The sequence below is a fragment of the Mustela nivalis genome, assembly GCF_964662115.1.
Source record: "Mustela nivalis genome assembly, chromosome: 13".
NCBI classification, from domain to species: domain Eukaryota; kingdom Metazoa; phylum Chordata; class Mammalia; order Carnivora; family Mustelidae; genus Mustela; species Mustela nivalis.
The window spans coordinates 91,358,355-91,377,395 of NC_139032.1; the positions used below are offsets into that span (position 1 = coordinate 91,358,355).

General features: G+C 60.1%; 1 protein-coding gene and 1 long non-coding RNA gene across 4 annotated transcripts; both read left to right on the plus strand.

Moving 5' to 3' along the window:
• Nucleotides 1-2,899: 2,899 nt before the first annotated feature.
• LOC309846767 (ficolin-1-like) lies at nucleotides 2,900-9,115 on the plus strand. 3 transcript variants are annotated; one of them, XM_082696259.1, is made up of 9 exons: nucleotides 2,900-3,360; nucleotides 4,640-4,753; nucleotides 4,987-5,040; nucleotides 5,524-5,559; nucleotides 6,182-6,211; nucleotides 6,602-6,729; nucleotides 7,237-7,366; nucleotides 7,973-8,107; nucleotides 8,638-9,115. In XM_082696259.1, the coding sequence occupies exons 1-9, from the start codon at nucleotides 3,258-3,260 to the stop codon at nucleotides 8,883-8,885; spliced, it is 978 nt and encodes a 325-aa protein (XP_082552385.1). In that variant the 5' UTR covers nucleotides 2,900-3,257; the 3' UTR covers nucleotides 8,886-9,115. The 3 variants fall into 3 exon arrangements, with proteins under 3 accessions (XP_082552385.1, XP_082552387.1, XP_082552386.1); XM_082696261.1 differs by lacking the exon at nucleotides 5,524-5,559 and having other exon boundaries at nucleotides 3,121-3,360; XM_082696260.1 differs by lacking the exons at nucleotides 5,524-5,559; nucleotides 6,182-6,211 and having other exon boundaries at nucleotides 3,121-3,360; nucleotides 4,987-5,084; nucleotides 6,583-6,729.
• Nucleotides 9,116-15,943: 6,828 nt separating this feature from the next.
• LOC309846776 lies at nucleotides 15,944-18,843 on the plus strand. The gene is made up of 2 exons (XR_014302134.1): nucleotides 15,944-18,187; nucleotides 18,560-18,843. It is a non-coding gene; the product is annotated as an uncharacterized lncRNA (long non-coding RNA).
• Nucleotides 18,844-19,041: the final 198 nt, after the last annotated feature.

The following is a 19,041-nucleotide window of genomic DNA, read 5'->3' on the forward strand; positions in this document are numbered from 1 at the left end:
ATTGGCCCTTTGCCTTTTACACAAATTTTAAATTCACCTTTTCATTTTATTTCACAATAAAATGGACACTTGAGTGACAGTGCAGTGACTGTAGATCAGTCAGGAGGAAACTAACATCTTTATAATATTGAGTGTTCTAATCCAAGAACATAAAATATTCTTCCCATTATTTTGATCTTCTATGGTGTCTCTCAGTTCATATTTGATAGCTTTCGACACAGAGGATTCACACATATTTTGTTAGAATTCTTTGTTTATTTAACTTGGGTCTGGTTATTATAGCAAATTTTTTTAAGTTTTTTTTTTTTTATTTATTTGACAGACAGTAGTAGGCAAGTAGGCAGAGAGGCAGGCAGAGAGAGAGAGGAGGAAGCAGGCTCCCTGCTGAGCAAAGAGCCCGATGTGGGGCTCGATCCCAGGACCTGGGATCACGACCTGAGCCAAAGGCAGAGGCTTTAACCCACTGAGCCACCAAAGCACCCCTATAGCAAATTTTTTTAAAGATTTTATTTATTTATTTGACAGAGAGGGATCACAAGTAGGCAGAGAGGCAGGCAGAGAGAGAGAGAGAGAGAGAGAGAGAGGGAAGCAGGCTCCCCGCTGAGCAGAGAGCCTGGTGCGGGGCTCGATCCAAGGACCCTAAGATCATGACCTGAGCCAAAGGCAGCGGCTTAACCCACTGAGCCACCCAGGTGCCCTATTATAGCAATTTTTTTAAATGTCATCCTGTACTACTTTGTGATAATTTTTAGAATTATAACTTAATCTTGCTAAACCTATTCATTCTAAAATTTTGATTTTAGATCCTCAGATTTTTCACTTATTAAACATATCTTCTGAAAATAATAGCAGCTTCATGTCTGCCTTTCCAATCTTTTTATATTTTATTTTTTCTGCCTTGCACTGACAGTACAATCCAGTATAATACTGACCAGAAGTGGAGATTATAAGCACCCTTGCTTGTCTTCAGTCTCTGCTGGGGTTTTCAGATTTCACCATTAATTACGTTGTCATTTCTGTATCTGCAGCATCTGGGGATCTGTTTCTATCATTTGTTGGTTTGATTTGTTCTTCTACATGTTGCCTTTCATCCTCATGAATCTGGTAATCTTGTATTGTGTTTAACAGTTAATTTGAAACAATATATATATTTGCTGAAATCATTTAGGTCCTGGGATGAAGTTATTCTCCATCAGAGGACATTTTTTGTTGGTTTCAGCTGGAAGCCTGAGGGCACTAACAACCTCAAAGGCTTTACAAGAATTCAGGAGTTGAGACTTTTTCCTGCAACACACCAACATGTTTTGGTCCCTGCAAAGGCTGCTCATGGATGATTCCAACCTCAGGAGTGGAGAGCAGCCCTCTGGATCCCAACCCCTGATTCACTCCCTCGACCCCACACTTTGACCTTTATCACAGCAAAATTGGCAATGTCACTGAGCAGCCTCACAGCTGTCTTTTAGGGATAGCCAGAAAGAGGCTCTGAGTCTCACTTCCCCCTCTACAGACTTCTGTTGCTCCCAAGAGTTAGGCAAGATAACCTTTTCCTGTGTGGTTAACTTGGTTGTGCCTTCAAGCAAAACTTTTTAACATTTTGCTTGTTTGCCCTTAGTTGGGTAGATGGCCCCAACTACCAGAATGCCATTTCCAAAAGTCAAATGCCTTTTATCTGTCCAAATTTAAGGTATTTGTACTTGACAGAAGCTTACATCCTTTCTGATTCTTTGGCCCACCTACCGTTAAGAATAAGAACTCAATGTCTGAATGTATTGTTGACATCTTGCCTAAAATAATCCTATCAGCAATGCAAAGAGGAAGAACTCTGATGTCTGGGGGCTGCCAACAGTTGGGGTCTGAGGGACATAGACCCGCTGCCTCTCTCCCTATCCTGACTCATGCCAGGAGAGCATTCCTGAACTGACTTCTCTGCACCAGACCAGGTTACATCACTGAAGTCTAGACCTGTGCTTGCAGAGAGAGGCTGCCTGTTCCAGTAGCTCAGGGAGGCTGAACGGTGCCTCAGGCCATGCAACCCACATGTTCCTCTGTCTTGTAAACATTTTTTAAAAGATTGTATTTTTGTATCTGACGGAGAGAGAGAGAGATCATAAGTAGACAGAGAGGCAGGGAGAGAAGGAGGGAGTAGGTGGCTCCCCGGTGAGCAGAGAGCCTGATGAGGGGCTTGATCCTGTGACCCTGAGATCATGACCCAAGCTGAAGGGAGAGGCCCAACCCACTGAGCCACCCAGGTGCCCCTCCTCTGTCCTAATAGACTGAGGCCACTGCAAAGCTTAGTGTCTTTGCAGTACACACAGAGATGGACACAAGGTCCTAGATGCCCCTTGACAACCCACTCCTTTCATGAAACCTCTTATCCGGCCACCCCCACTTCTATGGTTGGACCACAGCCCACACACCCTGGCCCAGGGAAATCTCAGAGTTCCACCCTCTGCTCTTCTCTCTTGATACCATCCCACTGTCACTAGTGACCATGTCTTCACCTCTCCAGAACCTCTTCCCTGAATGCCCAGAGCGAGTTCAGGCTGAGCAGGATTCATAGCATGAGATATGGAATAAGGCCTCAGGGGTTTGGGGGAAAGACCTATCCTTGCTTCCGGATGTAACAAACAGCCCCAGGGATCCTTGGTGCATTCTATGAACTTGACACAAAGGTCTGGCTCTTCTTGGTTCTGTGACTTCAATTTCTCCACCTGTGAAATTCAAACAATATTATCCACCTAATGGGACTGTGTGAGTGGCACTTGGCACAGAGGAAGAACTCAGATTTCTTTTTCTCTTCTTTCATGTTGAGTGCCCAGGGACTCACGCAGACCCTGAATATTCTGGAAATCAGATGAGGGAGGGAGATATCTTTAGTCAGCTCTTCCTCATACCTCAATCAAGGCCACAAAATATTGTTTGGGTATAGCTCGGTACTGGGAAGGGTGTTTGGGGTCTGGGCTTTCCTTAGCCACACACAGAGCAGACCCTTTCCAGCAGAGGGGTTCTGGGAGCTCCGTTAATGGGGAACAGGGTGCCCTTGCTAGGGGAAGTGAACCTGATTTAGCAGAAAGCTGGTGGGGCCCAAATGGAAGAAAACACCCTGGCCATCACCTGATACTTCCTGTGGGTTCAACCGAAGACCCTATAGGAAGTGGGCGTCCCACTGGGAGTTGAGAAATTGCTGGCCCAGGCTGGGGCCAGCTTTGGTGGCCTATAAGAGCTGGGAGCCTCTTCGACATGGGACACCAGAGGACATGGAGCCAAGCAGAGTCGCCGGGCCCCTGAGGCCTGCTGGTTGCCTTCTTCTGCTCCTCTGCATCAAGAGCCTGGCCACCCAGGCTGCAGACACCTGTCCAGGTGAGGCCAACCGGAAGCTGGTAACTAGATCTCGCTAGCCACGTAGAGGGTCCCCAGTTAAGCCCTCCACAGGCATCTTCCCAACTCTCCTCATGGTCCTCAGATGAGGACACCTGCCAGGGCTGCGGTTGGGAGGGTGGGAGCAAGCTGTGATGCCCGCCTCACTCGTGGGTCTGGGACAAGCCCCTGGAAGCCTCGCTTCTAGGTCTCCACTCCGTCTCCAAGGAGGAAGAAAATGTCATTTACATCCTTTGTCTGCCCACGGGCCTTCCAGAGTTGCTCTCTCCAGTTCTCAAAGCCAGGGGATCTCACATTAGTCTGCAAGCCCTCACCACGGAAGGTCTGGTTCGGCAGATTCAGGGGAAAGGGGAGGGGGGTCTTGCTCCAAATCCTAAGCAGGTGGGTCAGGCCCTGTGTGCAGGAGAGCAGCCTCCCCCCTTGGAGAGCAGACTGATGGAGGAGGCACAAAGGCACCTCTAAACCTGTGGCACAGGAGACTTCAAAAGGACAGAAGGGAGACCCCAGGTGGGGGCAGCTGCTGTGTCCTCCGCAGGAGCCTGTGGTGCCCGTGCCCCCCCATGGCACCCCCAGGCCTGGTGGAGGCCTCTCTGAGCTTCGTCACCCACACGATTCAACTCCACCAAGTAAATGACCCTCTGATCCCAGCTCTGTGGCCCGGCTCTGCATCCTGGGAGCCAGTACGGCCCTCTCCAGGGCACCCCCAGGGACCCCTTCTGCCTCAAACTTCTGTGAGTTCAGGCCTGAGGTCGGGGTGAATTTCCCACGGTGACCCCAATTCCCCAAGTTCCTTCTCATACTCATTGTTCGCGTCGCCCAAGAGTCCCCAGTGGGCGGGAAGCTCTTTCCAAATGCCGTGGACCCTGCTCAGATTCTGAACAGGGGCACCATCTGACGCTCGCTCCCCCGCAGTCCTCGTCCGGTGCTCCCGAGGCCCAGAGGACAGAAGCCCAGAGGGGTTGAGTGACTTGTCCGGGGACACACAGCACCGAGGAGCCGGGTTGCCTCGGCAGGGAGGACTCGCAGGCCCTCTCCTCCGGCCAGACCCGCACACACAGCAGGGCAGAGGGGGACAGAGCAAGTCTACCCCAGACGCGAGAAACCCGCCTCCAGGCTGACCCTGCGGGGGTCCCCGGCGGTCTGCCCGGGCCCGAGGTCAGCACACGGGCAGGAGTCTCGGAGCGGGCGGCCAGTGTGCGAGACCTGCTGGGCCACCAGGCGCAGGGGAAGGCACTGACCGTCACTCCGTGTTTCCCTGCAGAGGTGAAGGTGGTGGGGCTGGAGGGCTCCGACAAGCTCAGCATCCTCCGGGGCTGCCCGGGGCTGCCCGGGGCCGCAGGGCCCAAAGGAGACGCAGGCGTCAATGGAGCGAGAGGTACGGGCCCCGGGCTGGGGCGGGGTGACCAAGCGCCCGCTCGTCTCCAGCGAGACCCGGGGCTGCGCTAGGCACACGGCTCCCTAGTGGCCGTGGCTGCTCCATCCACCCCGGGGGCAGCGGTTCTATGGACAAGTGGCGCCGGGCGGGCCTTAGGACTCGGGACAGAGAGCTCACGTGGGACTGTGGCGGCTGCACCTTTGCCCATGAGGCCCGTGTCCTGGAATTTGCAGGCGCACCCGGGTCCCCTGGAGTCCCCGGCAAGGCAGGACCACCGGGACCCAAAGGTAACAACGGGATGAAGGGCCACGGCCCCTCGCGGGACCCCGGGGTCCGTCCACGGAGAAAGGAGAGAGGAGCACAGACAGAGGGACAGGGAGACGGGGACATGGGAGGAGGACAGAGAGAGAGACAGGGGAGGGACACGGAGGCAGACAGAGGGACAGCGGAGCTCGGGTCGAATTTCTGAGGAGCCTCAGGTGAGCGCGTGACCAGAGTCCTGACCCAGGGAAGGGGGGCCGCAGGGACCTCTCCTTCCCGGGGCCCAGACCCCAGGCCTCGGGGATCCTCCGCTATTCGGAGACCCTGGCGTTGGAACCCTTGGAAAGCCAGCAGAGCAATGAGGGTGCCCTGCCCAGAGCAGGAGGCCTGGGGCTCGGCCCCCACGGACCCCTAAGGGCTGAGCAGATGGGGGTGTCTGAGCGCTCAGGCGGCCTCTCCCTGACCACACCCCCCGTGTCGGGGGTCCTATCCTCCTGTCTCTGCTCCAGGGGACCGAGGGGACAAAGGAGTGCGCGGGGAGAAAGGTGAGTCGGGCTCGCAGTCCTGGGGCTACGTCCACGTGAGGGTCCCCAAGGCCGCAGTCAGCCTGGCAGCATCTGCTGGGGGAGGGTCTCAGACCCGAGTCCCTCTTCATTCAGGGACATGCCTGGGAGGCGCGCAGGTCTGGGTCAGGGCTGGGCTCGCTGGGCGGTCGGTGAGGGTGCAGAGCCCGGTGTCTGCGCACGGGGACCCAAGGGATGACAAGACCGCGTCCCTGCTGATGTGGACACTGGCCTTCCGTTGCCCGTTTATTCGCGTTTCTTTATCAGACAGATTGTAAGAGGCAGAAAAGGCAACTCACAAACTCGAAACCCAGTCCCGTGCTCCACGCACAAGTAAAGAGGGGATGGCCGGCACGGGGTGCATGGTGGGACCCCGAGTGACGGTGCCGCCCCACGGGCCCAGCCCAGGATGGACACAGGAACCCAGCAGACCGGATCCCGGGACGGGCATTCCCAGAGCCCATCCGTGGGACTGGACAATCTGCCCTGGACAGAGCCTGACCCTATGTCCACGCTGTGTGCCGGCCAGGGAGCACCTGTGGCTGAAGGGGACGGGAGCGCCCATTGCTAGCCCGTGATGTGTGTGTCCTGTCCCCACAAACAGGAGAGCCTGGGCCTCAGTCCTGTGACACAGGTGACTGACCACGCCACCGACCTCCCCCCGCTTCCCGCTCGCCACAGGCCAGCCCCACGCTCAGCCGGGCTCCAGAATCCAAGGAACACCCACTCTTAGACTCATTTCCCTCCCGCGGCTACTCAGCAATGGGCAGCCGGCACCTGGCCATGTTCTCGGGAAGCCCTGATGTCCCCTGAAGACCAGGGGTCTGAGGACTCAGGTGGGACGGCCCTGGGAAGGATGGCCAGGTAGACTGGGCTTGGCCGTCACGGCTGGGGGCCCGGGCCTTGGAGTCTGTTCAAGCCCAGGGACACCTCCCTCCCACCCAATCCATCCAGACACCGCCACTCCCCACCGCACCCCGCCCAGGGCGCCCTGCCTGACATCAGCTCCCGGGTCTGTCCCCAGCACCTCGGACCTGCAAGGACCTGCTCACGAGAGGGCACTCTCTGACCGGCTGGTACACCGTCTACCTGCCCGGGTGCCGGCCGCTGAGCGTGCTGTGCGACATGGACACGGACGGCGGGGGATGGACCGTGAGTGTCGGCGGCCAGGGGACCGCCCAGTGGTGCGTGGGGACAGCGGCTCTGCCTGGGGATCCCACAGAGCAGCTCGTCCGCTCGCAGGGAGGACACTATCGTGTGACCGTTGTCTAAAGCTCTGGATGCCCCCGTGAGGCTGTCCCGTCCCCCTGGCGCAGGCTGGGGCGAACCCCACACCTTGGTGGGGCATAAATGCTGCGGGAGGGACTGCAACGTTGGCGCGAGGCCCACAGGGAGCCCAAACCTCCAGCTGTGCGGCCTTGGGCTTGTCGCCCACCCTCTCTCGCCCTCCTGCTTCCCCCTCCCTCGGCCGTGGGCTCTGCCCACCCCTGGGGTCGGACATGAGGCCGCACAGCCATGCCAGGGGCGCGGCCGGGATGACCCCTGAGCCCCAAGGCCTCCCCCCCATAGAGTGGGCCCCTGAGCCGCGGACCCCTGAACCGCGGACCCCTGAGCCGCAGACCCCCGCAGGCCCGGCCCGAGCCCTCCCGCCGTCCGCAGGTGTTCCAGCGAAGGAGCGACGGCTCCGTGGATTTCTATCGCGACTGGGCCGCATACAAGCGGGGCTTCGGCAGTCGGCTGGGGGAGTTCTGGCTGGGGAACGACAACATCCGCGCCCTGACCGCCCAGGGTAGGTCCCCGACCTGCTCCGGCCCCCGCCCCGAGCCGAGGACGCCGCCTCCTCCGCCCGCGGGCTGGCTCTGTTCCGGGCCCCCCTGTGCGTGGGAGCCGGGCCTTCAGCTCACACACCCGGTGGGAGCACGTTAGGACCGAGGTGAGGGACTCCGGCAAGCGTGGGGCCACCACCCTCTTGGACCCGAGACAGGAGGGACCAGAGGCCTCGGGGGTGGGCTCCGCGTCCAGCCATGACCCCACCTTTCCCGACACACCGGCCCCAGGGAGCGCACGGCCTTCCCCCCGCAGGAACGCGCGCGGGTCTCGCACGGGGCTGGGAGTGATGTCCCGACCCGCGGGGAGAAGGCGCACCGTTGACTGATGTAGTGTCGTGCCCCAGCGCGGGAGCATGAGGGGGCATGTCGGGGCAGAAGGACCCTTGGCAAGGGGTTTCCACGGCCCGTCCTACATCCATGGCCCGTCCTACATCCACGACGTCGTCCGTGACTGTGCCAACCCTGGGTGCCGGGTCCACACAGCCCCTCCACCCGCCCCTAAATCCCCACCTGCCAGCCCTGGTCGAGGGTCCCTCTGCTGGCACCTCACAGCCTTTCTGCTCCAGGAACCAGCGAGCTCCGGGTAGACCTCGTGGACTTCGAGGGCAACCGCCAGTTTGCCAAGTACAGCTCGTTCCGGATGGCGGGCGAGGCCGAGAAGTACAGGCTTCTCCTGGGCGCCTTCGCCGGGGGCAGCGCGGGTGAGTGTCCGGCCTGGGCCGGGGGCCTGGGCTGCAGCACAGAGGGACCTGCTTCCCGTCCCGCCTCTGCCTCTTCCTCGGGGTGAGTGGAGGCGGCCGCCAGACGGGCCTCTCCCTGCGTACGTGAAGAAATGTGACCCACACCTCATGGTCCCTCCAGGCAATGGGACCCATTTAGTAGAAAGTGCAGGAACAGGGGCTCTTCTTCTTACTGCCACTATTGGCACAAACAGGGACAGGGTGATAACGGAGCCCATCTCTGTGGATCCTGGGTTCTTGCTTCACGGTGCCTGGTGCTCTCAGCTGAGCAACCTAGGAGCCCAGGGCTGGGAGTAGCCTCCGTCCAAGACAGGGTGCCTGCCAGCTGGGAGGGACAGAAGGGATTCCAGAAGATCAAGGTCACTGTACCAGAGAGCAAGTGTTCACAGGCATCCTCAGGAGTTGTGCAGTGCACGACCTGAACTCCTGGTCATTGCAGTTCTGCCTCGAACTAGGATCCAAATAAAACGGCCCACTCTCCCTCCACACAGGTGATTCCCTGACATACCACAACAACCACCCCTTCTCCACCAAGGACCAGGACAATGACTCAAGTCCAGAAAACTGTGCTGAGCACTACCAGGGGGGCTGGTGGTACGGTAATTGTCACCTGGCGAATCTCAATGGTCTCTACCTCGGGGGCGCCCATGAAAGCTATGCAAATGGCATTAACTGGATGTCGGGGAAAGGCTACAACTACAGCTACAAGGTGTCAGAGATGATGGTGAGGCCCGTGTAGCACGGGGCCGTCCACGCACACCATGGCCGCAGGGAGGGCAGTCTGGACCCTCTCACGGCAGGGAGCTCTGGCTTGGGGTCCTCAGCCTGGTCCCTCCAGGGACCCCGTCTGCTTTGTGCCTTTCACCCACACGAACGCCCCTTCTCCCTTCCAAGCCGGTGAGAACAGGGAACCCTGATCTCGGCAGTCACACGTTTTCTCAATAAAGACATTTGCTTCCTCGCTTGGCACACGTGGGCGTCACCTGCCTTTCCCTGACCACAGGTCACGCTGCCTCTGTGCTTGGGTTCGCGCCTCACCGTGGACGCTGAGGGAGTTTCTGGGACCCTCGGGTCAGGAATTGGAGCACAGGACCCGTGGCCGTGCCCTTTGCCTCCGTGTGCGGGTGGCCACGGTCTATGGTCCCCAGGCCCAGCCCCGGCCCCAGCTCCCCTACTCAGTGTCCCCACCCTTCCCAGGCTCCCGTGGGAGGCACTCGGGACAGTCTCAGACATCGACCATGGCTGACCATAGGCCTGCGGGTCCCTGGGCAGGAACAAGACCGAGGGGGCATAAGGCAGCACGTGTGGCTGCTCTGAGCAGCCCGGGGGAGGGGCGCGCGGTCTGAGGGTCCAGCGTCAGGCGTCCCCACACCTGGCCAGCAGGCACCGGGGCACGGACAGGCCCCTGCCTCTAAGCCGGCAGGCCATCGGAGAGACGAAAGGGGCATTAGCCCGGGAGTCTGTGTTTGCCGAGCAGCCTAGTCAGCCCTCTCAACCCCCGCCACCCGTGTGCCCTCAGGGGACCCCATCCTCAGCCTGGTCAGCGGGTCCCCACAATGGCTGGCAATGGCCCGGTGTGCCGTTCACGTCCCCCTAGACCCCCGGTGACCCGGCTGATTTTGTGGTCTACTTGTAGAGAATCTGGGAGGGCTCAAGGGGTCCCACCTTCCTTACCCCCCAGGGTCTCTCCTGGGCGCTTCGCTGGTCTACGAGCCACACAGAGCTTCTAGCAGACGGTGTGTATGGCGTGTCTAGATCCTTCTTGAATACGTGCGTGGTTTTCTCTCCGTTCCTGGAGGGAGCTGTGTCCCGAGGATCTGGAACCACTGCTCTGGCCTCGAGCTCTCGGACCTGCCTCTGTTCTGGGGGGAGCCCATGCGGGACCCCATCCTCGGCCCCAAACCAGGGGAGGAAGGTCCACGGCCCAACCCAGCGCTGGGCAGTGCGGACTGTGTCCCCCTGCGCTCTGCAGCCTTCAGAGCCTAGGGTCACATGTGCCCTGACCTTGTAGCCCTGTTAATGGGGTCCCCCTGGGAATGACCTCCTTCAGGAAGCCAGCATCTCAAAGAAACAATTAAACCTGGAGAAAACACTTCACCTCTCCAGAGCCGTGTCATTATGGCACAAGGCATGTCCCTGCCCTGGCCAGCCGTCCACCCCCGTTCGGAAGCCCACACTGGCCTCCCAGTGCTGCCTGTGACCGCTGGGCTTTGGGACTCCCAAGGTCAGGGTCCCAGAGCGGAGCTGCCTCCATCCAGAAGAAGCAACTGTTTGTTTCACTGGGGCTGTGCCTGGCTCCGCATCTGCCTGGGCTCTGCGGGCGGTGTGACCTCGGCCATCGCTTGACCTCTCTGCGTTCTTCTCCTGGGACGGGGGGAATGCGATGGCTTTGCGGACTCTGGAGTAAGGACAGTGGGTGCGAAGCTTGGGGTCCGTGATAGACGCAGTGTCAGTGACCGTGGTGGGGGCTCTGGGCATCGCCCGCCTCCTCCGAGCCCCCCTCCCAGCTCCTCGGAGCCTCCTAGCCCGGCCTGGCCGCCGCACCTGGCTCCGGACTCCGCTTCCCTTCTGCCGTCACAACCTGGGGGGAGGAGCCCCTTGGCTTCTCGGTCGCTGTTGTAAGCCGGGCAGCCCCTGCCCACCCACCCGGGGCTTCCCCGTGCCCCGCCCTTGCCACTGAGGGCGTCGGGGGGTCTGCCGTGGGCGGTCCGAGATCAGAGGCCGCTGCCACACATGTCTGCATCCGGGCTGCCCACACGTGCCTGCTGGGCTTCGAGGGACCGAGCAGAAGCCAAGCCCCCTGGGCTACAAGGCCCTCCCCACGTGGTGGGGCCCCTGAGCCATGGATCCCGGCAGGGCTCTGTGTAGACCCTGAAGACTTCGAGGGCAACTGCCAATTGGCCAGTTACAGCTCGTTCAAGACAGAGGCCGAGGCCGAGATGTGTAGGCTGGTGCCTTTGCGGGGGGCAGTGCCGGTGAGTGTCCGCCTAGGCAGAGATGCCTGGGCTGCCGTGCCAAGGGGACCTGCATCCCGGTCGGGCCCGGTCCAGTGTGTGCCGAGCTACCCCGGGCTGGGTCTTCTGCAGTCTGAGTCCCAACTTCTCCATCTGTGCCCGCAGGACAGCGAGCAGCCTGTGTGTGGGGCCTGAGGCCCCCACCCTCCTCCCCATGTGGAAGAAGATGCCGATCTCACACCGGTTCCTTGAGCCTGGTTTCCAGACTGTGCTCATGGCTCGGGACACTTCCTACAGAGCACGCTCCCGGGGGTGCCGCGGACCTGCGTTCCCTGAAGGCCCTGAGAACTCCGTGACAGGAGCTCCTGAACTCTGGAGCGCGGGGCTGCGGAAAGCTGTGCGCTCCGGTGGGTAGAGCAGGTAAGAGGAGCCCAGGAGCTTGGGCACCGTGAGTCACTCACATGGTCTCAGGGGGGAGGCCAAGGAAAAACCCGGGCAGAGCCTGCCGCCCCCATTTTGTAGGAGTCTAGGGAGGCTGGCAGGGAGGGTGGCGCTGCCGAGCCCGGGCTGGGCTTCCTGTGCTCGGCTGAGGACGGAGCAGGCAGCCCTGGGTGAGGCCTGCTGCTTCCGCTGGAGGTGACCACAGCAGCCCAGGCTGGGGACGAAAGACACCGGCCATGGAGGGGACAGCCCTGGCAGTCCTTAGGGTCCTGGGGAGCAGCGGGGGCAATGCGCCGTGGGAAGGCGGGTGGGGCGCCTCTGAAGCCTGGGCAGACTGTCCCTCCCCGGGAGCTCCGCGCGCGCCCCTGCAGAGGGAGGGAGGCACTACCCGGATGCAGGGCTCAGGCTCCCGAAGGCAGGGCCCTGTCCACACCAGCACCACACACCCCTCCCCGGAGCAGCCGGTTCTCTGAGGTCACACAAGGACGATGAGCTGAGTTGAGTTCTTCAGCCTGTGCAGAGCAGTACCAGCTGGGGGGGCCCCGGGGGTCACCTGTCCTCCCTGAACCATCTCTGCAGGGGGGTGACTATAAGCGCTTTGCGAGCTGGCATCAGCTGGAAGTTGGGGGGGGGCGCAGTCACAGCTGGGAGGGGTCAGAGATGAAGGTGCGGCCCGTGGAGTGCGGGGCCTGCGGTGAGCCCCCCAGAGCGGCGACACTGGCCCCAGGGAAAACCGGCATCCGCCGCCCCTGCCGCCCCTCGCCGCCTAGCCCCGGGGACCCGGCCGTCTCCGAGCCCTTCTGGCCCATCCCTGTGTCCGAGGCACACACCCGCGGCGCCGCAGCAGGAAGGGGATGTATTTCAGGGTGTGCTTTCCGACAAACCCTGGTTTTGTTTTTTTTCCTTTTTTGTGGTTTCATTTGCGTTTCTGAGAGCTTCACCGTCACCTGTCACCGAGGGCCTCCGGCCACAGCTCTGGCTCAGCGGGGGCTTCTGAGCTCCCTCGGTTGGGGAGATGGCCCCCTGCTGGGCAGTCCCCAGCCTCCCTCCCCCACTGACTGACCTGGGGAGCCCCCTCCCGCTCGCCCCAAGTCTCCTGCCGCCCCCCACTCCACGGCATCTTCACGTCGCCCCAAAGGTCCCTTCGGACCTAGAAAACTCTCTTCAGAAAGGGGGAGAAGTTTCCATAGGAACGTTTCAGCTGGTCGGACAGCAGCAGGACAGCCCTGGGCAGGCACCCCCGCACCGGCTGAGAGACGCGGGGCCACTGCACGCGCCGCAGACCCCGAGCGAGGACTGCTTCCCATCCTCAGGCCTGGGACTGACCCTTACTGGGATTTCAGAAGCGGCAGACACCAGGGGACCGGCCGATCATTGGACCACGTTGAAATCCAAGCCCACGTCTACCAAAGAGCACCTCATGAGAATAGAAGGGACGTCCCAGAGCGAGCCACTGGCTCCACCACGCCGACGGCCGGCCTCCCGCAGCTGCCGCAGATCGTTACCAAAGCCCTGGTGGCTCAGAGAGACGGAATGCGTTCTGTGCATTCGGAGTCCTACCTGGGTCTCCCTGGGCAGGACGTGAGTCACCAGCAGGGCTGTGTTCCTTCTGGGGACTCGAGGGGGGCGTCTGATTCCCTGCCTTTGCCAGCCTCTAGAGCCCACTGGCGTTCCTTGGCTGAGGCCCCTTCCCACAGCCTCACAGCCCGCAACACTCCTCCTGGCCCTGCTCCCGGGCCCCGTCTCCCTCTGAGCACAGCCGGGAAAGCCTCTCTGCTTGGAAGGACAGGAGGTCGGGTCGGTCCCCTGCACCAGCCGGGACCATCCCCCGTCTTGGGGTCCTTAACTTCATGCCATCTGCCAACTCCCTTTGGCCATGTAAGGTGACACAGTCCACGTGGTGTGGGGATTAGGGTCGGAACCTGTGGCAGCGGGTACATGATTCTCCCTATGGCAAACTATCAAAAGGAAAAGCAGCGTCATGTCCAGAAACTGCAGAACTCCTAAGATCAATCAGAACATTAGGACAGCCCAGTACGAAGTAGGTAAGAGATTTGAACAGACGCTTCCCAAAAGACGATATCCACAGCATGGGCATATTTTAAAAAAGTTCTTGGTTTGATGAGTTCTCGGGGAAATGGGAATTAGAACCAGAAGGAGGTCCAATCACGCACGCACGCGGACGGCCGGATTGCCGCAGGGACGCCGGGCTCTGGGCAGGGTCTCACGCACCGGCAGAGAGCTGGGGACTGATGCCACCAACCTGGGAAAGAGTTGGGCGTGAATGCTGGAAACTGAGCACACACCCCCCCCCACAGGCCGACACTTCTGCTCCCCAAGGACGGGAGAGCCGTGGCGCGTTCCCGCCAGCACAGCCAAGGACGCGGATACGTGAGCACCCAGGCAGGGCGGCAACGGAGCCAGATTCAGTAGTGCGGGCTGGGGAGCCCGCCGCACGCCAAGCTGTTCTCGAAGATAAGACGGCCAGTGGTACGTGGGGTTGCGCGTTTGGGCCATAAACAGACACAAGGAAACCAAGACAGCGATGGCTTTCAAGGCTGGGGTGCAGACGGCCTGCGTGGGGCCCATGTGCCCTGTTTCTTCTCCCGGGTGACCATCTGCCGCTGGCTCCACCAGGATAAAAATATCGGGGCCACACTTTTCACGAGGTGTACTCTCGTGTACGGGCTGTGTCCACGGCTGTAAGGAATGCGTGCTCCCTGGGTCCGGGAACGGGGGGGGGGGCGCACCCGCCCTTCCCTGCCATCGCGGGTCCCTGCTTCGGTGCAGTCCTCGGCAGCCCAGCCACGGGCCAGATCCACCGGGTCCTGGCCACAGTCTCCAGGGAAAGCCACGTCTGCTCACTGGGACGGTGCCTTATTCCTTAGGAGGAAATCATCCTAGAAACCCGGGAAGACGTGAATTAAGTGTAGATATCATTCACGCAAGTCACAGAATTACGATTTTTGCATTCAGGCATCTGGACAGGTTTGGAATCTCACACTTATGTTTAAAGAATTTGCTCTGTTGCCGAGAAAGTCTCACGAATCCCACCTTAGACGTGCAAGTAACTTGGTCTCATAACGCTGCGTGGAAATCTCAGTGCGCATCTACGCGGGGCGCCTGGGGGGCTGTGGGCTCATTGCCTTTCTGAGTAAAATTACTCAGGTTTCTAAAAATTAATTAGCACGAGGACGATTCTGTTCATTAGACGATCGAACAGCCCAAGAAGGGATCTGAATCTTTTACACTTTATTATGGCAGTTTGAAGTGTCGAGGGTAGTTATGAATTAAACGTGCCGTCATCAAAGGCCCCGGAAAGCTGACTGTGAGGATTTGCAGGTCTTGGGAGTGGAAAAGCGAGACCGATAACCGGCCGTAAATGACCAGTCATCAGGGAAGAGTTACATTGTGTTTTATTTTGTGTGGTTTTGTAGCTTTCAGAAACCACGCATTAATTCTAAAAGGAAAACTACCAAGGAAGAGTTTCCTAAACCCAAATGGGGACATTTCGGTGATGGCGAGATCTGCCCTGTGGTGTCTGGGGGATGAAATAAGCAAGAAAACTAGGGGGCGGGGCCCTTGGAGCCCCACGCGTGTGGGGGAGGGGCAGGAGCATCAGCGTGGCCCCGCCCACCGGTGCCCGCGGAGGGCTTTCCCGCAGCCTGGTGCCCGAGCTCCTTCTCTGCTCCTTCTGCATCCCCCGGGTGTCCTCATGACCCCAGGGCCCCTCTACCAGCTTCCCCTGTGTCCATCCTCCCCCTACACCTTCCGTGCGGACGCTGGTGACCGAGCTTCGCCCTGGACCTTTCATGGACGAGGTCAGTGGTCCCTCTGTCGCTTCACCAGCACAGAACGCCAAAGCCCCTAACTGCATCCCCTCCTGGCTTTTGTCACCGCCGCCCCGACCCTGCTTCAGCCACTCCCCAGAGCCCCGAGGACACGGACGCCCTTGCCACGGCGCTGTCCCCTCTGCCCCTCGTGGCCTGTCCACCCCCTCGCCCCGGGTGCCTTGCTCTTGTTGCTTCCTTCTTTCCGTTTCTTTGTTCGGAGTTTTTCTTTTGGTCTCTTGTTTGCTGGTTTTCCGGTGCGGGTCTGCCGGTGATGAACTCAGTCCGCTTGTTTCCTGCAAACATCTTAGTCTTGTCCCCCCTTCAAAGAGCCTGTTCCCTGGGGGTGGAATTCTCGGCTGGCAGTTTCTCTCAGCCCTGGGGAGGGCACGTCCAGTATTTCCAGACGCGGGTATTTCTTTTCTTTTTAAAGATTTTGTAGGTATTTATTTGAGAGCGAGCAGGGAACAGGGCGTGTGAGAACCCGCGTGAGAGGGAGGGGCAGAGGGAGATGTGGGGCTCCATTCCACTCCCAAGACCTGCAAATCCCCGGGACCGCCGACGGACCCCCGCCCCCGCCCGGGTGCTCTGAGATGCCCTTGTTTCTGCACAGTTGTTAGGGTTTCTCCTCTGAAGGCACACGACCCTTTTCCTCGGGGTTTCTAAGGTTTCCCCTCTCTCTGCCCCTGTGCCTGTGCTGGGAGGGGTGCGTGAGGCTTGCTGGGACTCCCTCCACCCCGCCTCCCGGCTCTCAGGTCTCCCTCGCAGGCGCGGGCAGTGGGCTCTGGGCGCCTCCCGTCTGTTTTCGGGTCATCGTCCCCGGCCCCAGCTTCAGTCCGGTGTTGTGGGCGAGCCCTCTCCGGCGCTGCTGCGGCCCCCGGCGGCTCAGCCTCCTGCCTGTGCTGTGCCCGGCGGCGGCCCCCGGGAGGATGGGCTCTGTCCCAGCAACACCCCGCCCCGACGGTTCCTGTGCCCCCGTCCCCTGCACCCCCTGTCCCCGCCTCTGACTCTGAAGAGAATCTCTGAACCTGGCCCCACGCCTGTTGTGAGTTCATAAGGTCCCTGTTTTCTCATCCATTCGTGGACTCCGGGGAGCACGTCCTCCGACCGTAGCTTCCCTCCCCCTGGGGCTCCCCCGGTCACTTGTTTCAGTGGTCACCCTGGATTCATTCGAGGGGACCATCACCCTCCTCCTGGTGGGGACTGGGTAGACCTGTGACTTTGTAAGGAACGCGTCTATCCCACAGCTGTCCCTCATCTGTGAAGTTTTCTCCAGAAATAGGTTCCGGGGTGAGCTTGCCAGTTCCAAGCTTGTGGAGTTCTCTGTAGAAGTGACCCTATATGGGAAACAGGGAGGTCACAGCACCGCATGTCACGCCACTGTGTGCTGACCAGGTCCCAACTCCGCGTGCTTAGTGCTCTGATTTGCTTCTGCTTTGGCCTGCTCTGGCCTTGTGCTCCGAGGACTCATGGGCGCAAGAGGGACGGGGGTCCACGGAGACGCCCACCGGTGTGGCGCATGGGTTTTCCCACGTGGCTTGTCATAGAGGCAGCAGGAAGCCATCCACAGACACAGACTCTCTTGCCCACTGAGATCTCGGTCTTGTAGGTCTGGAATGAGCCCCTGACTCTGTATTTTTAAGACCCTCGCTGATGGTTCTGAGGGGCAGGCCAGCCTAGAACCCATCGCCCGCGGGTTTCAGGCAGGTCGGGGTACTGTTGGGTGATTGAGGGCAAGTGAACGGAGGCTCCACTCCCCGTGGCTCGCAACAGCCAAGCTTGTGCACAGGAGGAAGCTGCAGGCACCGGGAACACGGGCCTGAGCGGGAATGCGTCTCTGCCATCGCACTCACGCGGCCCGGAGCCAGGAGCAGCAGAGCCGGGCCGGCCGCCTGCAGACGCCGCTGCACCGCCCGGCCGACCACCAGGCCTGAACTCCTCAGACGTGAGACCCCTTCACTCAGGGGCGCAGGCCGCTGCCTCAGGGGCCTCCCCAGCCTGTCCGGCATGGTTCTGGGGGTGTTGTTTAGCTGGGATGTGCCCTCTGCCCTGGACTCTGACATCCCGGCCCCGAGCCGGTGCCTTCTGGGGGTCCTGGATCAAGGACTGTGAACTTCCTGCGCTGCTCTCCACTGGGCCCCTTCAGAGCAGAACTCTGCAGCGAGGCAGGGGCAGTTCCACAAGCTGAGGAGCTCCGATGCCACCGACCACTGCCCCGTGACGCCGCACGGGCTGTCCGCGGGGGCGGTCAGGGCCCGGGCAGCCACCGGTCTTCCTCCTGCGTGAAAGCAGGAACCAAAGAGGTCGCATCTGTTTTCTGACCCCAGGACTGTATGGTTGACCGTGCAGCCCCAGTCTAAATGGAACAGGCCCCTCTCGTGATGGGGGGCTCGTATTTGCTGCTTGGGGACAGATGGACTTTTCCAGATGGCTGCTGGTTCTCTGGGCTTCCTGACTGGGACTTCTGCCACGTCTCCAGTGGGCGGGTGGGGCTTTCAGGCTTCTGCGAGGCTCCGGGAAGCAGCTAATTGGCCGCCCCCTCCCCATGTGGCTCATCAGTCCCGGGGACAATGACAACCCCGCAGAGGAGCTCGAGGGCGGCTTGGGAAACAGGAAGGGGCCTGTGTCGCTCACGCTCGGGCGGGTTTCAGGACCCGACCGCATACACCACGCCTGCCCTTCCCACGTCTGTCCGTCCACACGTTGGCCCCTCTAGGTCAAGCAGAGCGACCGCCAGCTGCTTAACCTTCCCATCTCGCGGCTGTAAGACAAGACAGGCGTGTTTCCCGCCCAGGCCATGGTCCGACGTCCCCGGGGTGGGTGAGCGTGGCTGCAAGGTGGGGACCAGCCCCTCCCGCTGTCCACCTTCTCCACACGCGCCTCCTGACATGCTTCTCATGCTGCGTTTGCTTCTAACGGATGTGCACACGTCTGTGCCTCGGTCGTCGTGGAGATGCCTGCTTGGGGCTTCCAGGCTTGAGCACAAAGACCGTGATGAGCAAGGCAGGGCCACTTGTGCCTAACACGGGCCCCTGGTCTTTTCCTCGGGGGCTTTAACAAGATCCCATCTCTCACTGTTTGGGGTCTAGAAATGCCCGGGGTCTAGAAATTTTCCAGTTCTGCAAGACCTCAACTTCCCGGGCCCTGCTTCCGGGGTCCTGCGTGTGAACAGCTATGTTTCTCCACAGGTGGGCCTTTCCCTCAGGAGGCCTCTTCAGCAGCAGATGCTACACATGCACAACTGGGGTTCTGGTTCTCACGTCTTCCCTTGGAGCCACGGAGCTGCCTTCCTGTTCCAGGAGGCAAGACATGGACAGGACCAGACCCAGACCACTCACCCTCCCTGGTTCCTTTAAAGGGTGACACGCAGGACTTAAGGCACAGGTGTGACCTGACCAGTGCAGACGAGAGTATGGTGTCTCCTCCTCAATTCTAGACATTGTGCCTTCATTAATACAGCCTAAAACATCATCTCCTTCTGATGAGCAGTGTCCTGATTCCCCCTGACCCGCCTGAGCCTAAAATGCACCAGATGACCCCATCCAAGTCCTTCTCTTATAAAATGCTCTAAGGTTTGGAAGTCTTAGAAGAACTTGTGAACCTAGACAAAGGGGAAGGGGGTTCAGAGCAAGCAGGCTTGGCAGGCTGGGGCAAGACCCCACAACTGGTT

Excerpts from the sequence above, each read along its gene's own strand:
- LOC309846767 (XM_082696259.1), top strand. The coding sequence starts at position 3,258 with ATGGAGCCAAGCAGAGTCGCCGGGCCCCTGAGGCCTGCTGGTTGCCTT. Across the intron at positions 4,754-4,986 it reads AGGCGTCAATGGAGCGAGAG|GCGCACCCGGGTCCCCTGGA; the intron begins GTACGGGCCCCG and ends TGGAATTTGCAG. Across the intron at positions 5,560-6,181 it reads AGGAGTGCGCGGGGAGAAAG|GAGAGCCTGGGCCTCAGTCC; the intron begins GTGAGTCGGGCT and ends CCCCACAAACAG.